Below are 23036 nucleotides of genomic sequence, written 5' to 3' on the forward strand. Positions count from 1 at the left end.
TCTCACTCATGATTAAATGATTTAAATTGACATGAATAATCCCAACTTTCAGCATTCTTCTCACAATAATCTCAACTTTGAATTATTTAAAAATAATCACAACTTTAGGGGGTAGCTTCTCAAAATAATCTGAACTATTAATTTTCAATATATTATAAATCTAAAATGGATTAATGTAGGTAAGAAAAAGAATAGTTTGGCTTGTTTTGAGAAGGTCCCCTCAAAAGTTTGAATTATTGTGGAATAATTCAAAGTTGAGATTATTTTGAAAATATGAGTGAAATTTTGAATTATTTACGTCAATTTTTTAACAAGCGCAGCCCTTCTATAACAGTAGGGTTGCGCTTTTTAAAAAAGCGCAACCCTTCACAAAACAGGGTTGTGCTTTTCTATTAAAACGCAGCCCTACTTTAACGAAGGGCTGCGTTTTATTTAAAAGCGCAACCCTACTGTATAGAAGGGCTACGTAATGAAGAAAGCGCAGCCCTTCCAGCGCAGCCCTTCCTTTTTTTCCCCTAGTGTAGTAAATATATTAAAAGGCATGTGTGATAATGTATACACGTCACGTGACACCTCTGTTACTCCACTATAATTATCCAATGTGTATATAAGTCATGTCAATTAACAAATGTAAAATTAACTTGCAACAAGATTTGAACCCCTTGACTTCTTGATATTATACATGACACAATTCTTATCTCAACCAACTTTTAATCATGCTTTAAGTGACCACATTATTATATTTGTACCTTTTAAATGTTGAATTTTCCTTCATGTATTTTAATAAGAATGGAAAAATATGCATATCAAGTTCTAAATCTTTAACCATTATATCAAATTGTACTTCCCGTTCTGTTTTAAATGAATTATTGTGTGAAATGACACTATTCATTGATCAATTTTGACTCCAATTTATCGTCATTATATAAAGAAAAACATAGTCAAGTGGGATCTTGTTAGATTCGTCTCGATGCATACTATCAAATTATAACTTTTTTATATTTTTTACGTGTGCACAACTAAAGATATTAATGATTAAAGAAGCGTGTTGGGTTGCGTGAAAAAACAAACGTTTCATTTAAAACAGAACGGAGGAAGTATTTAATATTAAGTTATTAACATTTTAAAATGGATAATTTGCCAAAAGGGACCTTAGAATTTTTTGTTTTTGCGAGAAAGGACCTTAAAAAAAAGTTGGCATTTAAAGGCCAAAAAGCAAAAAATATTGTGACGAAGGACCTTACCACCGGTTTCCGACGTTGACCAATCTTTTCAGGCATTGACTTGCCTCAATTTCTGAATGGCACTCCTATTCTAATTTTTCCCTCTTTTTTTGCCCTACTTTGACAAATTTTTCCCTCCTAATTTCCCTCCTCACCTCTCAAATGCCTCAAACTATGAGTCACATATTCCTCAATTTCTTCATCAACAAATTCATTGAAGAGATCATCATCATTCTGATCTTCATAATCATCATCACTCAAAAGCACATCACTGTCATCCACATCTGTATCTTCCTCTGAACCCTCATCAACATATTCTGTGCCCTCAACCAAATCAGGCTGCTCCTCTTCCTCAGTTTGTGGAATATGCTTACTGACAGAAGCTGGTTCTTTTTTGGTTGAAATTATAGGTAACTTTTCTCTGAATCTGGGTTCTGGCAAGGATTTAGGTGTTTGTGGTTTTTTCTAAGAGGCTGAATATTGAGAGCTTAGTGCAATGAAGAGATTAAAATGAAAACTTTAATAAAAGATAGTACAGTGAACTTACTAGTTGCAATTAATCAGTTGGATGGCTTTCAATATTCAGCTGCACACCATCATTGATGGTGGTTTTCAAATTTTGGAGAGAGAAAGAGAGAGGGAGAAATAAATGAGTTCAAGTGACAGGGAGTTGGGTCTGTTTTTGGTATTTAGATGGAGTGCAGTTATAAAGTTAGATCGTGTCATTTAGCAATTGAGGCAAGTCAATGCCTGAAAAGATTGGTCAACGTCGGAAACTGGTGGTAAGGTCCTTCGTCACAATATTTTTTGCTGTTTGGCCTTTAAATGCCAACTTTTTTTTTTAAGGTCCCTTCTCGCAAAAACAAAAAATTCTAAGGTCCCTTTTGGCAAATTATCCTTTTAAAATACAATATCAATAAAACAAATTTTTCTTACTCGTGGCATAGCCCGTGCCTATAGCCGACAAAATAGACCTATACCCGATCGAAACCCATTTTCACCTGAAAATACTGGCCCCGAAACAGAACTGAAACTTGAAATAAGCCGACCGGAATTAAAATAGACCCGGATATGACACGAACTCGAATATACCCGGTCCAAAATTGACCCGATAATGATGACTACAACCCGAACCCGACCCGAAAATTTATCATATTGGTTACTTTTTAAACAAATTTAAAGAAAACATATCATGAAATACTAATATATGATTTAGCCACTATCCATTAATTATTTAGTTTACTCTCATTAGTCTTATATGTGTTTTATTTATTTGCGAGATTGCAAACCCTTCTAACCCGATCCGATTTAACCCGACCCGGTTTAACATGATCCGATCTAACCCGACTCGATATGACCCGAATCCTCATTGACCCAATATGGACCCATACACAAACAAACCCGACCCGACCCGACCCATATGTAACATGAACACAAAATTGACCTGATTATAACCCGATCCATTTTAAGCCGAGCCGTACCCAACCTATTTTAACCCGATCCATATGAGCCGTTTACCACCTCTACTTGTGCCTACTGCCTGGTAACTAGTTGGAGATATTAATGGTAAAGCTCTACGTTGGTACCAAACTACCAATCGACCTGCTTTGACGACACCTGTCCTTGTTAAACCTTATATATAAGCAAAACCTCGGCGTAAAATTCCCTAGTTGTGTCACTATTACCCTGTTTTAAGAGCCAAAGAGGGCAATAAAATAGAACCTTTTTATTGATTAGGTTTTCCTCGATCAATCAATAGATCGATCAACCACACAATAACAAATCTTTGAGGTATGCTTTCTCTTCAAGTTTTTAATTCTGTTTTTTCTCGTCTATGTGATCTCTCGTTCCTATTTGTTTTGTTTATCACGTCGTGTTCATGATAAATATTCTCTGTGAATTCTAGTTGTTTTGTTTCATGATTTTTTTCCCTTTTAATTGTTATTGATCAAGTGACGCCGATGTCTATGATTAGTTCTCTAATTATTTTTGGAACTTCCCTAATTATTTGAATGTTTATATGGGTATTTGATGTGAAATTTCTTCGTTGTGTCTATTTTGATGAATTCGAGATGACTTATTGGTGTCAGAAACGCATGTTTCCATACATGCACTGACATGAATGATGAATCTGTAATATTGACTGCCTTCGACTGATGATTTGTTTTGTGTTTTCAGTAATAGTTTATAGTTTGTGTTACAATTCTGGTAATATATATACAGATTGTTGGCATGGTCTTATATGGTAAGAGATTCACATGATCATGTGACTATGTTGTGTTTTGTCTATCAATATCTAGTTTATATTTTTGAGTGTGCTAATTGGTTTAATTACTGATAAAGGATAATTCTTAAATTACGCAAACTCTACAGTGGGGTTCTATCGTCGCATCGAAGTCCCTGTCCCTTGTAGGAACTAATTAGTAATTATTTTTTTTATTTTTTTTGATTGGGAAATTAAGTCAGCCCAAGGGCTAACCCCTACCAGGCTACTAGCCTTGTAGGAACTACCAGCACATTGACTTGTAATGCATGCAAAGCATGCTAAGGAAATACACCAGCATAATGCTGGGGTTAAGGATCGAACCCTTGACCTCAGAGATCAGAGGGGAGTGCTCTACCACATGAGCTAGCTCCTCATCCTTACTAATTAGTAATTATGATACCTGATTGTATATGTGGGTATATTTGAGAGGAAAATACGACACTGGCCACACTTTACAATTTGCCTTCCACTCAATGTTTTTCCAATAGAATATCTCACTTCAAAATCAACTAACCAAGTGAAAAATTGGGCTATCGTTAAATAAAACAGCCATTAATGAGTTCAGAAGTCACCTTTTTAGAGACACAAAGTTATATCCAAATTTGCCAGAGGCGGCTAAGGTCATGTGCAGGATGCACAGCCCCCGAAATATAAGGGGCCCAATTCTATTAGTTGTCCGCCCCAAAAAAAAAATTCTAAATCTAATTATAAATATAAAGAGATTAATTTCTATTTGGTGTTTTTCTTCTTCTCCTATTCTTCAAAAAGCCCCAATTTATAACTCTTCCGTCTTTATATTCACCAAAAAATTTTATCTTTATAATTTATTTTTGCACAGGACCCCTAATTTTATGAGACGGTCCTGAAATTTGCTGCACCTATGGTACCATTTCGTGCCTAGTTAGCAATGGAGATTTGGGGTCTGTGGGAAATTAAGAATTTCCTAATTATTGTTACTTCTTTTCTGGCTATTGTGTTCGCTTTAGGGTATACTAAGGTGTTCTGGACATACCTTTGTGGTAGACTTATATTATAGTGAAGCTGGTTATGTTGGCTGTTCTGATGTCCTTGTGAATGGAATTGGGCAATGGGAGTTCTCTTGGCTTTTTTCCCTGGTTTGCTATACGAAGTATATATTGAATGCTTGTAGAGGAAATTTTGGCTCTCTGAAAGAACAAACTTACGCGCTTTCTCTAATTTATGTTATCTTAGAGAGTAGTGTGTAATTTTCAAGCATGTCTCATGCTTCTTCCTTTGGATTCTTTATTTATTTTCTATCTTAAATCAACAAGATTTGATAGCATCTTATTTCTAACCCTTTCCATGCAAGCTAGGGTTCTATTCACAGTTTACATGTTAGAATCATCCCAGACCATGCTTGGAAAAAGTTAGAATAGACTTACCTTCGAATTTCAGTTTACTCATTACAGATATCTATAATTCCATGTTTAGTTCGATTTATAAATATAGAATTTGAAAAACACATGTTGACATGAATCTATCAATATTCTACATACATACGTTTTTTTTCATGTAAATTACTGGGAGGATGTCGTCAAAGTTGAGTTAGATTAGTAGTAGACTAGGCCAGATTAGATCAGAAAAATGTGTATAAATGTGGACTAGATCACCGTGTTGCTGGTGAGGAGAACAATTCCAAAGTATTGTTTTTTCATCGGCTAGTATCTTGAGATGAACTAAAATGACATTTTGTCTTCGTAAAGTAATTTCAGCCTGTTTAGTTGTTACCCTGATTTTTCCTAATTTATTAGTATATTCCTTGATACTTCCGCTGTCATAAATTAGCGGGATAAATTCTAGATTAGTTGTCTATTTTTATTGCTGCATTAGAGTAGTTATTTCTTGTTATTTCATACAGTCCTGAATGTGGGCTAAACATATGAGTGAGAAGATTTTAAACAATATGCAACATATCCCCTTTTCTCACTCTTACATAAAGTGTAGTTCACATTTTGTGAGTGTAAGAGCACATCATCCTGGCTGCCTTTGCAATGAGCTGATGACATTTTGCTTTCTTGTAATCCTGCACTTATATTATTTATAATATGCCTGCAGGTAATATAGCTTGAGTTTTAACATAATGACGATGACTTTTGGTGATGGTCAAGAAACTGACAAGAACATTGAGATATGGAAGATCAAGAAGCTGATCAAAGCATTGGAAGCTGCAAGAGGAAATGGTACCAGCATGATATCGTTGATCATTCCTCCTCGTGATCAAATATCTCGAGTGACCAAAATGCTTGGTGATGAGTTTGGAACTGCATCTAATATCAAAAGCAGGGTTAATCGTCAATCTGTACTTGGTGCCATCACATCTGCTCAGCAAAGGCTGAAGCTTTATAACAAGGTGCCTCCTAGTGGACTTGTTCTTTACACAGGTACAATTATGACTGACGATGGGAAGGAAAAGAAAGTTACCATTGATTTTGAGCCTTTCAAGCCTATCAATGCATCTCTGTACCTTTGTGACAATAAGTTTCACACTGAAGCTCTCAATGAACTGCTAGAATCTGATGATAAATTTGGTTTTATTGTGATGGATGGGAATGGAACTCTTTTTGGGACCCTTAGTGGCAACACTAGAGAAGTGCTTCACAAATTTAGTGTTGACCTGCCGAAGAAACATGGGCGAGGTGGTCAGTCTGCGCTGCGGTTTGCACGTCTTCGAATGGAGAAGCGCCATAACTACGTGAGGAAGACGGCAGAGCTTGCAACACAGTTTTACATTAATCCACAAACTAGCCAGCCTAATGTTTCTGGGCTTATACTTGCTGGGTCAGCGGATTTCAAGACTGAGCTCAGTCAGTCAGACATGTTTGATCCTCGCCTCGGGGTAAAGATACTGAATGTAGTAGATGTTTCTTATGGTGGGGAAAGTGGTTTCAATCAGGCAATTGAACTATCTGCTGAAAACTTGGCGAATGTGAAGTTTATCCAAGAGAAGAAGTTGATTGGGAAGTACTTTGAGGAAATTAGTCAGGATACAGGAAAATACGTGTTTGGAGTGGATGATACGCTGAAAGCTTTGGAGATGGGTGCAGTAGAGACGTTGATTGTTTGGGAGAATTTGGATATTATGAGATTTGTGCTGAAAAATAGTACCACTGGGGAGGTTATAATCAAACACTTGAACAAGGAGCAGGAGGCCAATCAAAGCAACTTCAGGGACACAGAAGCTGGGGCAGATCTGGAGGTTCAGGATCAGATGCCATTGTTGGAGTGGTTTGCTAATGAGTATAAGCTATTCGGTTGCTCTCTTGAATTTGTAACCAATAAATCACAAGAAGGGTCACAGTTCTGCCGTGGCTTTGGTGGGATAGGTGGAATCCTTCGCTATCAGGTGGACATGCGATCCTTTGATGACTATTCTGATGATGGTGAAGTCTATGAGGATTCTGACTAGCAATCAACCTCCGTCTATTTATTACCAGTGGGAGGGGCGGCACCCCTATCCTGCACTGGTGAACGAGCTGTCGTGGTCAGTTCGACAGCTGCTGCTGGGTCAACATGCCACCACATGTCAAAATTACTAAATGAGGTTGATTTTCTAAAATTGCCTTTGCACAGTAGGTGCTGTAGTTGTGTAAGAACTTTCTATGTGGATCTTATTGAGCTTACTGGTCCACTAACGGACCAATAGCAATTCGTTCCAGGTGAAAATGCAGGTGGTGCTGATAAGCTACTTCCAACCTGTGATGGAAACTAAGAAAGCAGAACTTCAAGTATTCTGATGCTGTAAATTTTCTGTGAGGTTTGTACAGCATCTAATTGTGATATATTTTATACTAGAGATCTAGAAATCTGGAGATTATAGCTTTCTCACATTTGATTTATGTTTGGTTTTATTTATTTATTATATGTCAGGTGGGAAAATCAAACTGGTGCATTAGATCAGTTCTTTATTAAGAAGTGGAACACTTTTGGTGCTGTAAATTCTCTACGGTGCTGGTTGAAGGCTTTCTGCGTAGGTCTATGGTTTAGGGCTTCAGATAATAAGCCCTTTGAAGGCCTGGTCGTTGTCATCAAAGTTCCTTTGTGGAAGGTGGTATTACTGTATTAGACTATAGTCAAATTGATGCTACTGTGTTATATTTAATGCTTAGCATGAATTTCTCTAGTTGTGTGACTTGTGAATGTTGTGCAAGGATGGTTCCTAGACAGGCAGAGAGCATGGGCTCTATGCTACTGTTGGTTTGAATAAAATTTCTCTGGACTTTGGTTATTTCATGCAGTGTTCATGTCATGTTGTCTTTGTATCTTACCGGACTCGACAACGACAATCGTCCAAATTTGGAACTTCTGAAAGGCTCGAAACCTACAAAAAGAACGTCAAGACTATTTGGGCTTCTCTATCAGAAAAATAGTGGTAACCGGGGTTTTGCGTACTTTTAACTGTCTGTTGTGGTGTTTTCGGTTGTGTACAGGTATACTGGCTTCCCAGTAAAAACCCCTTTTCTTAGTGGTTGGCATATTGGCTTCGAGTAAAAACCCCTTTTCTTAGTGGTCGTCCATGAAAGTGCAATTCGTGAGAAATAAATTATTTAATCAAATTCACGAGAAATTGGTTAAGTTGTTTGGTTGATAATGGGGGAAATTTTAATGCAAATTTCTACTTACCTAGGCGGATTTAGGTAAGTAATTTCGTTTTGTGGGAACTATTCAAAATTTCTTGGAATTTTTATTTTATAAATTTTGCTATTTTGTTATCAATCAAATAATTCATTAAATTTTCGATTCATAGGAATTTCTATTTTCTATGCTTTTTCATATCAATCAAATAATCACTTATTAGAGTTCACTTTATGTTATTTTAGTAGGGAAGACATGATGATTGTCCCAAGAGGGACACTGATCATTGATGGCAGTATCAGGATGATAGGATATCATACAATAATTAGTATTTTGGTTTGGATGATGTCTTGGGTTGTATATATTATTATTCATAAATTTCATAATTGATTTTATTAGTTTTTCGTAATATTTTGTCTAGTGCAAAATTAAAAAATGGGTGTTGTATAAAATAATTTTTAAATAATCGGAGATAAATAGCAATTTTAATGGAATTGGGTAAGAGAATGTTATTACTTGAAGTGTTAGAGATTAAAAAGCTTGTTTATGTCTTTATAATTATATATAAGATTTTATTATGCTTTACTCTCAAACATTAAGCATTCAAATTGTTAGTGATATAGTGGTTAAACTCTCATATTTTTATTTTAAAGGTCATGCATTCGAATTTTAGTAACCACGCATTGTTAATATTTTTTAATGAGGTTAAAACATGTGTATTATAAGCTTGAAAAGAGTGTCACGTGGTATTATTCTTTTGATCATAACGCCTTTTACTATATTTGTATAGATTAGCCATGTTGATCCTAATGCTCTCTGTCTGCTGGGAGGGAAATGAATGTCTATGTAAAGAAAATCTGAAAAAATAGTCTACGAGTAAAAGAAGTCAAAAATTTAATTTTTCCCCTCTTGTTATAGTGTATACTTTTTTTTTTTATAATTGCATTTGTTTTGTTCTATTCATAAAGATAAATACATCTAGAACATGTTTGGATTATTATATATGGGGTTTGAGAAGAACTGAGTCGATTACTGTTCTGCTTGATTCTTATTTGGTTTAACATCTATAAATCTGTGACCATTATTTGGTGCTAGTGGGTCACCAATTCAGTATCTTTTTCTCTTTCAAGTAATACAATTTATTATTTGTTGGTTATGTTTAGCATATTTCCATTTTATGACTTGAACCAAATCTTAACAAAGGTAGTTATATTTGTTATTATTTCTCTTTTATATTTGTTTACTTTTCTTTCATTTCATATCTTGGATCAAACGACTTTTTAGAGAGAAGGGAATATAAAAATGAAGGGTAGAAGAGGGGATTAAATTTAGAGCATAATTGGTTCACTATTTTGAATTTAAGAAATGGTTTCGCATTCCGTAACTTCTCCCATTATTGTGTATATATATATATATGTGTACCCCATGAGGTGAATAATATAACCTTCTCTATCATCTTTCTTCTCAATACTCCATAATCCTCTCAATTTTATAACACGTTATCAGCACGATTGTCTAATTAGAGCTATTCGTTTTGCTCAATCAGTATTACTCAGTACTTATAACTAGCCGCAAAAGGTACACATCTAATACTTACTATATATGTTCTGATCATCACTAAATTATTATTGCAATGTTATACCGATTCTTGTTTGGATTGACTAATTTCGTGTGATTTATAGTGTAGATTTTACGAAGTATTATATTATATGAGTACTAGTTCGTCTTGATTCACTACTCCCAATTACTGTGTCTGTCGGTTTTGTATTCAGTAGGTTTTGTTTTGCTTTATACAATTTATAAGTCACAAATCAGGGGTGTTTCTATATATATGTTGCATAGTCTTGATTTTAGTTCTCCTTGTTTTATTAATTTATTGTAGTTATGATCTTCTAGTTTAACATGCTTTTAGATTCCCCTTTATTACATTACAACCGTTATATGATATAATTGTAGTCGCATAATTGAAAAAATAAACAAAAGCAATTTTTAATAGTGAATAGTTGTATAAAGTTAGCGTAGCAATTAACACTACAACAACAATAGTTTTTTTTATTCTTTTAAATGATTATACATGTGTCAAGGAAATATGGAGTTCTGGGAATTCTTGATGCATAGTACTACACCTAATGTTTTCCACACAGTGTTTATATTATGATTTTAATGATTGTTGTATAATTTGATCATTGTATGATTATATCATAGTTCCACAGCATTGTACATATTGGTTTCATTGTTTAAATATCAGTGATTTTTTTTATCATCATTCTAGCACTTACTTCAAACTACTTGTGTTAGTACATTTTCTAAATTATAAAGTTGCAATCATTGTCATTGAAAATTTGAAGACTTGTAGAATATATAAAGAAGCATAGATTCTCTAACCAAACTACAAAATGGCCAGTGTAAGACAGAACTACTATTTTATGAGGCAAACTGCTTTCATAATGCGAGAATCTGGAGAATAAGTATAGAATATAAATGGGCTCGGACGTTATTGTACGTTTTAATTCTATTACTAATCTCAACCATAATTGCAACTGAGTATTATTGAGTAGGTTTGATTCTTTAATAGTGGCTTTCCATATAGTATATGTTTATTGGATCCTATTTAATTTCATCTTGCAATATTATTTTGTATAGTGAATTATGTCAAATCTCGCGAAACTTGAATTTGTGGCTCTTGATATCACTGGAAAGAACTATTTATCATGGGTATTAGATGCTGAAATCCATTTGGCTGCAAAGGGTCTTGGTAATACTATCAAGGCCGAATATAATGAATCGGATCAAGATAAGGCCAAAGCTATGATATTCCTTCGCCATCACCTTCATGAGGCTCTAAAGAATGAATATTTAACTGTTAAAGACCCAGAGGTGCTTTGGAGTAATTTAAAGGAAAGATATGACCACCAGAAAACTGTGATACTTCCCTCAGCTCGTTATGAATGGCTAAATTTAAGACTGCAAGATTATAAATCTATCAGTGATTACAACTCAGCCATGTTCCAATAACCTCTAAACTGAAACTATGTGGGGAAAAAATAACTGATGATGAGATGTTGGAAAAGACTTACACCACCTTTCACAAAGATAATCTCCTTCTAAGCAAACAATATCGTGAAAAGGGTTTCAGAAATACTCTGAACTCATATCTTGTCTACTTGTGGCTGAACAAAATGACGAGCTATTATTAAAAAACCACGATTACGACCTACTGGTTCTGCACCATTCCCTGAAGCGAATGCTGCATCCCATGATGAAAGACAATAAATAATAAAGACCATGCCATTAGCAGGGGTCAAGGCCGTGGTAGAGGTCGTGGCCGTGGAAGAGGATATAAACCTACTAGAGGTCGAGGTGGTTATGGACCTAGTGGAGGTCGAGGTGGTTATGGACCTAGTAAAGGTCGAGATGGTTACTCCAAGAACTCCTATTCTCACCAGAAGTGGGACAATTAACAATGGTACCAAACACGAGAAGGATAATGCGACCAGTGTGTGCTACGTTGTGGAGGAAATGGTCACTGGTCTTGTGTATGTCGTACCCCAAAGCATCTTATTGATCTCTACCAGCAATCATTGAAGCAAAAAGGAAAGAAGGTAGAGACGAATCTTGTGTTCGAGGATGGTGAAGGTGATTTTGATCATGACAATGCAACACACTTGGAAGTTGCTGATTTCTTCACCACCCCCGAAGGGAATAATTGAGATTTGAGAGACATGAACTTTGATCTTTTATGAATAGAACTCTAATAGTTTACGTTTATTAATCTATTTGCATTATGGACTTTACAATCATCTTTTGACCTCAATTTATGACTTTATGGACTTTGTTTAGTTTAAACTTCACAACAAGTTTTTTTTTATATTATTAGTTTGTGATTTTTATCTTATTTTAATTTCTTTGAAGATCATGAGTACTCAAGCTCAATTAGCATTAAGAGGTGAAGATGTGTGCTTAGCAGACAGTGCCACTACTCATACTATACTTAAAAGCAGAGATATTTTTCTCAATTGATAATGAAAAGCATAAGTGTGAGTACTATATCTGGTAGTACAAAAATTATTGAAGGCTCCGGAAGAGCAAATATATTAATGCCTATGGGAACAAAATTTGAAATTGTTGATGCGCCTAAGTCTCAAAGGAATTTATTGAGCTTTAAAGACATCCGTCATAACGGATATCATATTGAGACAATAAATGAAGGGAATGATGAATATCTTCAAATCACAAGCATATCCCAAGGCATTAAAAATGTTTTAGAGAAATTGCCTGCATCTCTACTGGTTTGTACTACACAAAGATAAGTGCAATTGAAGCACATTCTATACTAAACAAAGTTTACTGATGACTTTACAATTTGGCATGACCGGTTAGGCCATCCCGGTTCTGTGATGATGCGAAAAATCATTGAAAATTCATGTGGACATTCTTTGAAGAGCCAGCAGATTCTTCAAAGTCATTCTTGTGCTGCTTGCTCACAAGGCAAGTTAATTATTCGGCCATCACCAGCCAAGATAATTATGAATCTATTAATTTCTTAGAGCGTATACAAGGAGATATTTGTGGGCCAATACACCCACCATGTGGACCATTTAGATATTTTATGGTTTTAATTGATGCATCAACTAGATGGTCACATGTATCATTGTTATCAACTTGTAACCTGGCGTTTGCGAGACTACTTGCCCAATTGATCAGATTACGGGCACATTTTCCAGATTATCCCATCAAGACTATTCGTCTTGACAATGCTGGTGAATTTACTTCTGAGGCCTTTTATAATTATTGCATGTCAATTGGAATAAGTGTTGAACATCCTGTAGCGCATGTTCACACACAAAATGGTCTTGCAGAGTCATTCATTAAGCGACTTCAGTTCATTGCTAGACCATTGCTCATGAAATATAAACTTCCCATTTCTGCTTGGGGACATGCCATATTACATGCAGCAGCACTCATTCGCATGAGGCCAACAAGTCATCATAAGTTCTCCCCATCACAATTGGTTTTGGGTCAGGAACCAAATATCTCCCATCTACGAATTTTTCGATGTTTTGTATATGTTCCAATTGCTCCACCACAGCGTACTAAGATGGGTCCTCAAAGGAAGTTAGGAATATATGTTGGGTATGAATCCCCATCAATAATCAAATATTTAGAGCCGACAACAGGGGATCTGTTCACGGCTCGTTTTGCAGATTGTCACTTTAACGAGTCGGTTTTCCCAATATTAGGGGGAGAAAACAAACAACTGGTAAAGGAAATCAGTTGGAATGAATTATCATTATCTCATCTTGATCCTCGTACTAGACAATGTGAAATAGAAGTTCAAAAGATAATTCATTTACAGAACTTAGCAAATCAACTGCCAGATGCATTTTCTGACCCAAATAGAGTGACTAAGTCACATATACCAGTTGTGAATGCTCCTATAACGATTCAAAACCACGCTTAAAACGGGGTAGACCAGTTGGTTCCAAAGATAAGAATCCTCGAAAAAGAAAAGGAGCAACAATTGACAATGGCCAATTTGAGGATCTGACACATTCTGGTGGATCTCCAGAAGAGATCGTGGACATGACAAAGAATATTATTCCAGAAGAAATTCAGGTACCTGAAAATGAAGAGATCTCAACAAATTATGTCATGTCTGGAATAACATGGAACCGAAATAAAGTCGACGTCGATAATGTTTTTGCGTATAATACAGCACTTGATGTCATGAATAATGAAGAGGATCAAAAACCAAGATCCATGGATCAGTGTAGACAAAGAGATGATTGGCCAAAATGGAAAGAAGCAATTGATGTAGAATTAAAATCTCTGGCAAAGAGAGAAGTGTTTGGACCAGTAGTCCACACACCTCCAGGTGTTAAACCAGTGGGATATAAATGGGTCTTTGTGCGCAAGAGAAATGAAAAGGGCGAAATTGTAAGATATAAAGCACGTTTAGTTGCACAAGGATTTTCACAAAGACCTGGGATTGATTGAGGAGACCTACTCCCATGTGGTGGATGCGACTACTTTTAGATTCTTGATCAGTCTGGCAGTAAGAGAAGGACTTGATTTACGCTTATTAGATGTAGTCACAGCTTATTTGTATGGCCCACTGGATAATGAGATATATATGAGACTTCCGGAAGGATTTAGGCTGCCAGACCAGCAAGTTCAGGATCTCGAGGACAATATTCTATTAAATTGAATAGATCCCTGTATGGTTTGAAACAATCTAGGCGCATGTGGTACAATCGCCTTAGTGAATATTTGTTGAAAGAAAATTATAAGAATGACCCTATTAGCCCATGCATTTTTATAAAGAGATTTGGGTCAGGTTTTGTCATTGTTGCTGTATATGTTGACGATCTAAATATCATCGGAACTTCTGAAGAGATTTCGGTGACAATAGAGTACTTGAAGAGGGAATTTGAGATGAAAGACCTTGGAAACTGCAAAATGAGCACCTGAAAGATGGAATCCTTGTGCATCAAACATCATACACAGACAAGGTGCTTAAGAGATTTTATATGGATAAAGCACATCCGTTGACCAGTCCGATGGTTGTTAGATCACTTGATGTAAATAATGATCCATTTCGTCCTCGGGAAAGTAATGAGGACATCCTTGGTCCTGATGTACCATATCTAAGTGCAATAGGAGCATTGATGTACCTTGCTAGTCATACACGGCCTGACATATCATTTTCTGTTAATTTATTAGCAAGGTTTAGCTCATGCCCTACCCGAAGGCATTGGAATGGAATTAAGCACATATTTCGTTACCTCCAAGGTACAAAGGATAAGGGCTTATTCTTTTCTAACCTATCGAAAGAAGCAATGATTGGTTTTGCAGATGCAGGGTATTTATCTGATCCTCACAATGCTCGATCACAAACTGGATATGTGTTTACACATGGTGGTACTGCCATCTCCTGGCGCTCAATGAAGCAAACCATTGTAGCTACTTCTTCCAACCATGCAGAAATTCTAGCAATTCATGAGGCGAGTCGTGAATGTGTGTGGTTAAGATCTCTAATCCAGCATATACAAGAAGATTGTGGTCTATCATCTGAGAGGTTGACTCCAACAGTTTTGTATGAGGACAATGCAGCATGTATTGATAGCTCTCGGAAGGATACATCAAGGGCGATAGGACAAAACATATCTCACCAAAATTCTTCTTCACTCATGAACTACAGAAAAGTGGCGATATTGATGTTCAACAAGTTCGTTCAAGTGAAAATTTGGCAGATCTATTTACTAAGGCACTTCCAACCGCTACTTTTAAGAGGCTGGTTCGACAAATTGGAATGCGTTCTCTCAAAGAACTTCACTGATATTTTTATGAGGGGGAGTTAATGCGCGCTGTACTCTTTTTTCCTTAACCATGGTTTTTTTTCCCACTAGGTTTTTCCTGGTAAGGTTTTTAATGAGGCAGCATCATCTTATGCGCATTGTAAGACATATTTTATGGTATTCAACCAGAATAATACTAACTTTTGCCCGTTCTCTCACCATAATACAAATTTTTATTCATTTTTAAATAATACAAAATTTTGTCCGAAATTCCTCCAGTAGGTTAATGTTACCTTTAACCTGTAAAACAAGTAAAAATTTGTTAAAAGACCCAAAATCTCTTTCTCTCTCCTCTCCTCTCCATACCAACTGAAACCCACCCCTCCCCCACCCTCACCCCTCCCCCCACGGACGAAACCACCAATCTAGCCTCACCACCCCCTCTCCCACCACGAAACACGTACCACGAGATTCGCATGTAATGGGCTTTCATCGATTAGATTTCCATCTCGTCGATGTGGGATGTAAAATGAACCAGTAGTCTGTCATTTGTTTCGAAAGCTTGAAGAACCTTCAACATTTTTGGGAGAGAGAAAGCTTAAGAAAAGGCAATAATTGCTGACTGTCAGTGAAATACCCGATTACATCCCAAAATCATCAATCATCACTTCTTCGACTCTTGAAACATGGGATTCTCTCAAAAAACTTCTTCATTCCCCTACAAATCCGTCTTCACAATTCTCAAGAATTCAACTTTAGAACTGAACCACTATATATTTCTTTCTCTACAATCTGGGTTTTTGTTTGTAATATGTTTTAAGTTCAAATTGTTGTTTTTAATATGTGAGTTTCGTTTGCTCTGAATTTCGTTGTGCACATTAGTGTTCGATAATTTTCCTAAACTAAGAATTGTTGTGTCTGATTCCCTTTTATCCTCACGTCAGATAGGTATCTACTCATTTTTTTCCAATCCTCCATACTAGATGGCCCTATACACATTTGTAACTTGGAAGTGTGACATTTTCAAAGATGCCCATGAAGTAGGTTTGGAGGAGAGAGAAAGTTTGGGGGTGGGTTTCGGGAGTAGAGAGATATGGTTTCATTAGGAGTGAGCACCATCAACATATCTGTGGTGGTGATGGTTCGAGCGTGGAAGGAGAGAGGAACATTCTGATAGAGAGAAAGGAGGAAGGACTAAGGAGTTGCCTGTTGGGGTTGGTTTCAGTGGTGGTCATGGGGTTGGTGCGTGGGTGGTTTCGGTGGTGGAGGGGCTGGGGGAGAGTTGTGGCTGGAGTGGTTCAGGTGGGTGGATGAAAATGTTGGGTTTGTTTGTTTTTCAAATTGAAATAAAACAACTAATAAGATAATGACACGTGTCACAATGACTAGCTACAACAAGTTACAACCAGTATTGACCTATCAGAGAAATTTGAGGTAAAAGTTTGTACTTATTTAAAAATAATCAAAAGTTTGTATTATTCTAGTTAAAAAATCCTAATAATTATGAATTCAATTTCATTTAATGGCTTGAATCAAAACATCTCATAAAGGATATCGTTTTTGGTACCATGTCCATTCTTTATTTGTCTATATTTTCTTTTCATTTTATACCTTTAACCAAATGATCTTTGCTTTCTTAGACAAAAGGAAAAATGAAGAAGGCTCGTGAAAAGAATCTAGAGGGAAGGAAAAATGAAGATGATGGGAAGGGAAGGTGTGGAGATAAGATTTAGGTAGAAAGAAAAATGAAGAGGGAGATGATAGGAAAAGAGAAAGGAGAGTTAAGTATATTTTGGGTACTGAACTTTGATAAAAGTTGTAGTTTGCTCACCCAACTTTCAAAAGTTGTAGTTTGCTCACCTAAAGTACAACAGTGTTAACTTTTCTGTTAACTTGCAATTTTATATTAAAAAAAATCGTGCGGCCCCACTATTGAGACTGACAGTTATACTTTACTGGAAAGATATTTAATTCCTAACGGCTATTTATGGCTCGAAAAAGAAATGTGATTTTTTCTCTCTCCTCCAATTAAAGTCCACTTCTCCTTCTCCAATTAAGCTTCTTTCAAAAATCCAGTAGTTTCATGTTACAACTGCAGTGGAAAAATTTCGAACGTGTTAACGTTAATTTTCCAGCAAATTTTTTTTTCATACTAGCTAGCTACCACATACCTATCCAACTCTAAATTTCCCATCCTCATTTCATTGAACAAAGCAAACGCCTCGTGGAAACGATCATTCTGAACGTATGCAGCTATCTTTGCATTCCAAGCAGCAGAATTCCTATTAGGCATTGACTTAAAAACCTCATAAGCATCATTTACAAGACCCAATTTGAGAATAGCCACTAATCAAGGTAGTCCAAGAGACAACATCTCTTTGTGGCATCTTATCGAAAACCCGACGAGCTTCCTCCAAACACCCAAAACTCATATACATGTAAAGCACATTATTCTGAGAAAATTTATCATCTAAAAACCCCATTTTTACAACATGGGCATGAATTTGCCTGCCTTTCTCAACCGAATTATCAATGCAGCAAGCTCTAATAAGAGAAGGGAATGTGAAATTGTTGGGCATAACATCAATCCTTCAACATTTGCAAGTACAAATTAAAGCATTTTCTAACCAATTGACATTGCAAATAACCCCTAATGAGGATGTTGTATATAAAAGCATCTGGGTGAGGCATTTTATCGAACATCTGGTATGCATAAACCAAATCACTTACATTTAGACAAAGCACAAAATTTGATAGCTCTTCCCATTATATCGTTGTCGGATGAGAGGCCAAGACGAATGATTTGGGAGTGAAGTTGCTTGAGTTCCGCCATTGATGAGCATTTTATCTAGGCTTTGAACTGGGTTGTGGTAGACTACATTGAATGGAGCTGAAACAACTAAGGAAGATATATCCGTCAAAAAAAAAAAAAAAAAAAAAAAAAAAAACTAAGGAAGATATAGGAATAGGCATAATCTCTTAATTATGTGCATCAAAAATTCAAAACGAATTGCTCGTTGACATGATAAAATTTCATTGTAGTTGGAATCTGGAACTAATGGATATTCGAAAGAAGGTTAATTGGAGAAGAAGAAGTGGGCTTTAGTTGGAGAAGGAGAGAGAAAAAAACTGCATATGTTCAGAATAAAAAAAACTTTTATTGTGGGACCGCATAATTTTTTTAATATAAAATCGCAATTTAACAGAAAAGTTAACACTGTTGTACTTTGGGTGAGCAAACTGCAACTTTTGGAAGTTGGGTGAGCAAACTGCAAATTTTATCAAAGTTCAGTACCCAAAAGTATATTTAACTCAGAGAAAGGAGGTAACAACTATGATAGAAAATATACGAAATTATTGTGAAAATTAGATCTGAATATTGGATAAAATAAACCAATAGATACCATACAAGGTTATAGTCAAATAAAAGTTAGTGGGCGAGGATTGTATTGAATACGTTTCTTACATGTTATACAATAACGACGTAATATTTTTTTAAAACAAAAAGGATATAATGAATTAAACAAATCATATGAGGTTTGATTTTATTGTGTGTTGTTACCAGGGACAAAACTTGATTTCAAACCAGGGAACAAGGATTTGCGTTCCTTCGACTTATCAACCATGCCGCCAGAATGATAGAATAACCTAGTATGTTTTCGAAATTGCTTATAGAGCTTATTTTTCTATTTATCGCATTTGCATTTTGTATCATTTTTCTTTGCTTGCCCTTCCACTACTTTTTAGATCGAAAATTTATCTTTCTTTGTTTTGATTTACTTCATCATCATCATCAATTGTAGACATATGTATTTGTCTCTCCGCCTAGTACCCAATGATTAGATATACAATCGCCTCACTTGCTCTGGATTGATGGGAATCAATTAAAAAAGCTTTATCCAAAACTATTTTTGGGCACAAAAATGTTTGAAAGCTCATTTCAAAAGAAAACCTAATTTGAAGGCCAATGAATTAATCATGATACTTAATTAAATTTCAAAAATAAATGTTTAACTAAATTAATTAAAATCAGTTTTTATGATTTAATATTTTTCAAAAGAATATGATTAATAAAAGACAAGTGCAAAAGATTGAAAATGATAGAAATTGAAAACGAGCAAAACATACGAAAATGCGCGCCATGCATAGCAAGACGCTAACGTAGCCTGTAAGCAGTTGACGAATCCAAGCCATCGCACAATAATTGCGCGCCATGCAGGACAATGTGCACCACGCACAAGGTGTGCACTACGCACATCATCTATGCACACATGTAGGAGCCCGGTGCGGCACGCACCAGCGCTAGAGGTACCCTTGGCGCGCACCACACACTGTCCTCCCGCGCACCCCCTTCGTATGCTTGCCTATAAATACTTCAGTTTCCTACGACTTTTCATACGGGTTTACACGAGTACTCTCCATATTATTCAACACATTTTTTCTCAAAACCCCCTTAAAGTGCATCTACACTTCTAACCACAACATAATTCAAGAATTTTCATTCTTTTCTTCTTTAAATATTCATTCAAATCTCCAATTTATCAAGGATTTGCGATCGATTATCCTATGTCCGTACGATTAGACCCACGCGAAAAGGTATAATCATGGGGGTCAATTATAAATTAATTCCTTTTATTACTAACAAAATCATTTTCATGATGCAGTAATTAAATTGGGTAATCAAATGCAAAAATTGTAACCTTGTATATCTTCCCTAAATTTCTAATTTTTATTATAATTATATTCATGAGATTATTTGTATATACTTGCATATTGATATTCTTTCTAGTTTAATTATAATGATTCTCTGATCATATGATTATTCATATATATTTGATTGTTTCATCACCTATAATATGTTTATATATGCTAAATTAAAAACCCTAAATAGATGTTATCACATTAAAGTTAGATAATTTGGACAATTGGTTTAGTTTTCCATTAATTTGATTCCTTAATAAATAATATATCACCAAAACGTTAGTCATTTGTTTGTTTGACATATATTAATTTTTAGAATGCATGAAATCACCAATTGCTTGGTTGTTTATTTGCATAAAACTAGACATTTTGGATCGCATTTAGTAAAGGCCAACAATGGACGAGTATGACTACTAATCATATTCGTACCCTCACCCTCGATTTAATCTTTAGTTAATTGACCAACTATGAAGTTACGAGGGGGAACCTACATTAAATATGTCCCTTTTGTTCCTTCGATTTTTCAAAATCCATTTAGGTTTATGAGGCTTCCTTGAAAAACTTGTTGGCTAGAGAGACCAAAAGATGCTAGTGCTTTATACAGAGAGAAAAAAAAAAAAAAAAGAGCGCCCTTGTACAGTTCTACTGCCTGCCTCTAGAAATCCAAACGAAAACCCTAAAGAACACCTCCTCTTTGTCTTCCTTGCCTAGAACTTTCATCTTTTCCCCAAAAATTAGCTTATTTCAAAAGGAAATTCTACCAATTAATAATGACAACATTTTTCAGTCAATCGAGTTCTAAATTCATCTCTCCAGAGAAAGAAAAGACGCCTTCTCCTTCCAAAAGCAACAAGAGACGCTCACTTCAACGTTCCAAGCTGACAACCTCTTGTTCGCCGACTCATATCAGCATAACTGATCAGAATTTCAGTTGTTGGGACACTTTCTCAGGTGGTCGCATTGTTCTCCAGATAAGTCCCCTTATCCTTTCAATAATTCTTAGTTTTTTCCCCATGTAGCTTGCTACTTATTGGATTAACTTATGTTTACAGTCAATTATTCATCATGCTTCTTCATTTTCTTTATCTGACTTTATCCTATTTATACAATCGATTTCAAAAGTCTACTTCGCTAGTGCAAATCGATTGGAATATCTGCTTGATCAATGAGATAATTATTTGTCTATCTTTTTACTTCAATTTTGTTATTAGTAGGCGTGATTTTATTTTTGCCTACTTGATGGTGAGCGCGTATTTGACTACCCCGTTGTTAAGGTTTTATTAAAATATGTTTTTGAAGTCGCCAACAAGTCATAAACCTAAATGGATATTATGGAAACTCTAGGGACATTGTACGAACACGATCAAAAATTACGTCGATTGCTGGCCTGTACTTAATACGATTCATAGCAATTTTGTGCATTTATAAAGCTATTGATGGGCATATTTGCAACACTTTGTTTTCTTAACACTTTTTTGTATCATTATTTTTTCATTTATTTTCAAGTCATAGTTGGAACAAGTAAACAAATTTACATTGATATATTCGTTTTTTTCACCAAATACCCCTGACCAAAAAAATTATTCACCAAATAGCCCATTTTTTTCAAAATTCACCAGATACCCCTGACCTTTTAAAATATTCACCAAATACTCTTTTGTTGACGAATGTTAGTCCTCCGTTAGCATTTATTTACAAGTTTTAAGTCAACCTAATTAACCCTAAGTCAACCTAATTAACCCTAACTAATCCTAACCCACCAACCCCTCGACCCTCCCCTCCGCCCACAACAACCCTAGCCTCACCATCCCCCAACCCACCACCCACCACTAACCCCAGCCCCACCAGCCCCCTCCCACGCAGCCGATGTCGCGCCTCCCCTCCCCCTCCCCCCCTCCCTCGCAACCATAACCGCGCTTCCCCTTTCGAATCCCGACCCTATCACCTCCACCCCTTCTAATACCATATGCGCCACCCCCAGCCTGCATCAAATTCGGGGTAAACTGAAAAGTAGAAGAAAATCGCCAACGAACTGAGATCGAGTGAGTGAGTGAGGGGAAGGCACCGACGAGATCGAGGGAAGGGGGACTGGTGTTGAACTGACGCGAACTGGTGTTGAACTGACGAGTGTGAAGAAGGGGGAGGCGTGAGGGAGGTCGAGGGGAGGGGGGTTGCTGAGGAGAGATCTGCGTGGGGGCTGTCGGGGTGGGGGTGGGGGGTGGGTTAGAGTTGGGTGGTGGTGGGTCTAGGGTTGGGGGATAGGGTTGGTTTAGGGAGAGAAAGAGTTAGGGTTTTTAGGATTTACTTAGGGTTTAGTTAGGTTTAATTAGGTTTATTTAGGGTTTTTTAGTTAATTAGTTTACGGAATACTAACGTCCGTTAGCCAGATTGGTATTTTGGGTATTATTTTTAAAGGTTATAGGTATCTGGTGAATTTTTTAAAGATCAGGGGTATCTGGTGAATTTTAAAAATAGTAAGGGTATATAATGAATAAATTTTTTTGTCAAGGGTATTTGGTGAAATAACCGTAGATTTTGGTAATAACTAAAGTTTTTATGCCATTATTTTCTTGTATTGTGAATGTTTGAAGGGTTATATGACCCAAAGTTTTTTAGGCTAGAGTTGTAACAAGTAAATAAATGAGGTGGATACTCTTAATTGATGTCATGATTTTATGGCCGCGTTGGTTTTAGTCATTGGCTTTTATGTTGATTTTGAATGTTACTAACATTTACACGTTTAAGGTAATGGATGTCATCGATTTATGATTACTAACTTAACTACTCGTTATTTTATTTGTTATTTCTCTCCATTATGGTAGGCAAAGAGATCAAAACTGAAAAAGCTTAAAATGTCAGCAGAAGGTCGGAGCGACACTGAAGAATCATTGGTATCAAATAAAACTTTCTCATGTTTGCCACAATCTTTAGTATAAAAACCAATATAGTCCAACA

The 23036-nt window shown here is 36.0% G+C and overlaps 2 protein-coding genes across 3 annotated transcripts; both read left to right on the forward strand.

The window, feature by feature from the left end:
- Positions 1 to 2858: 2858 nt before the first annotated feature.
- LOC104907364 (eukaryotic peptide chain release factor subunit 1-3) lies at positions 2859 to 7735 on the forward strand. Of its 2 annotated transcripts, none has more exons than XM_010696283.4 (4): positions 2859 to 3014; positions 5566 to 7051; positions 7154 to 7264; positions 7378 to 7735. In XM_010696283.4, the coding sequence occupies exon 2, from the start codon at positions 5591 to 5593 to the stop codon at positions 6914 to 6916; it is 1326 nt and encodes a 441-aa protein (XP_010694585.1). In that variant the 5' UTR covers positions 2859 to 3014; positions 5566 to 5590; the 3' UTR covers positions 6917 to 7051; positions 7154 to 7264; positions 7378 to 7735. The 2 variants fall into 2 exon arrangements, with proteins under 2 accessions (XP_010694585.1, XP_010694586.1); XM_010696284.4 differs by having other exon boundaries at positions 7167 to 7264.
- A 2996-nt stretch (positions 7736 to 10731) lies between these two features.
- LOC104908191 (uncharacterized) lies at positions 10732 to 11097 on the forward strand. Its single transcript, XM_010697280.3, has one exon. It carries the CDS (start codon positions 10732 to 10734, stop codon positions 11095 to 11097), a length of 366 nt encoding a protein of 121 aa, XP_010695582.3.
- Positions 11098 to 23036: the final 11939 nt, after the last annotated feature.

The sequence above is a fragment of the Beta vulgaris genome, chromosome 4 (genome assembly GCF_026745355.1).
Source record: "Beta vulgaris subsp. vulgaris cultivar EL10 chromosome 4, EL10.2, whole genome shotgun sequence".
Classification (NCBI taxonomy): Eukaryota; Viridiplantae; Streptophyta; class Magnoliopsida; order Caryophyllales; family Amaranthaceae; genus Beta; species Beta vulgaris.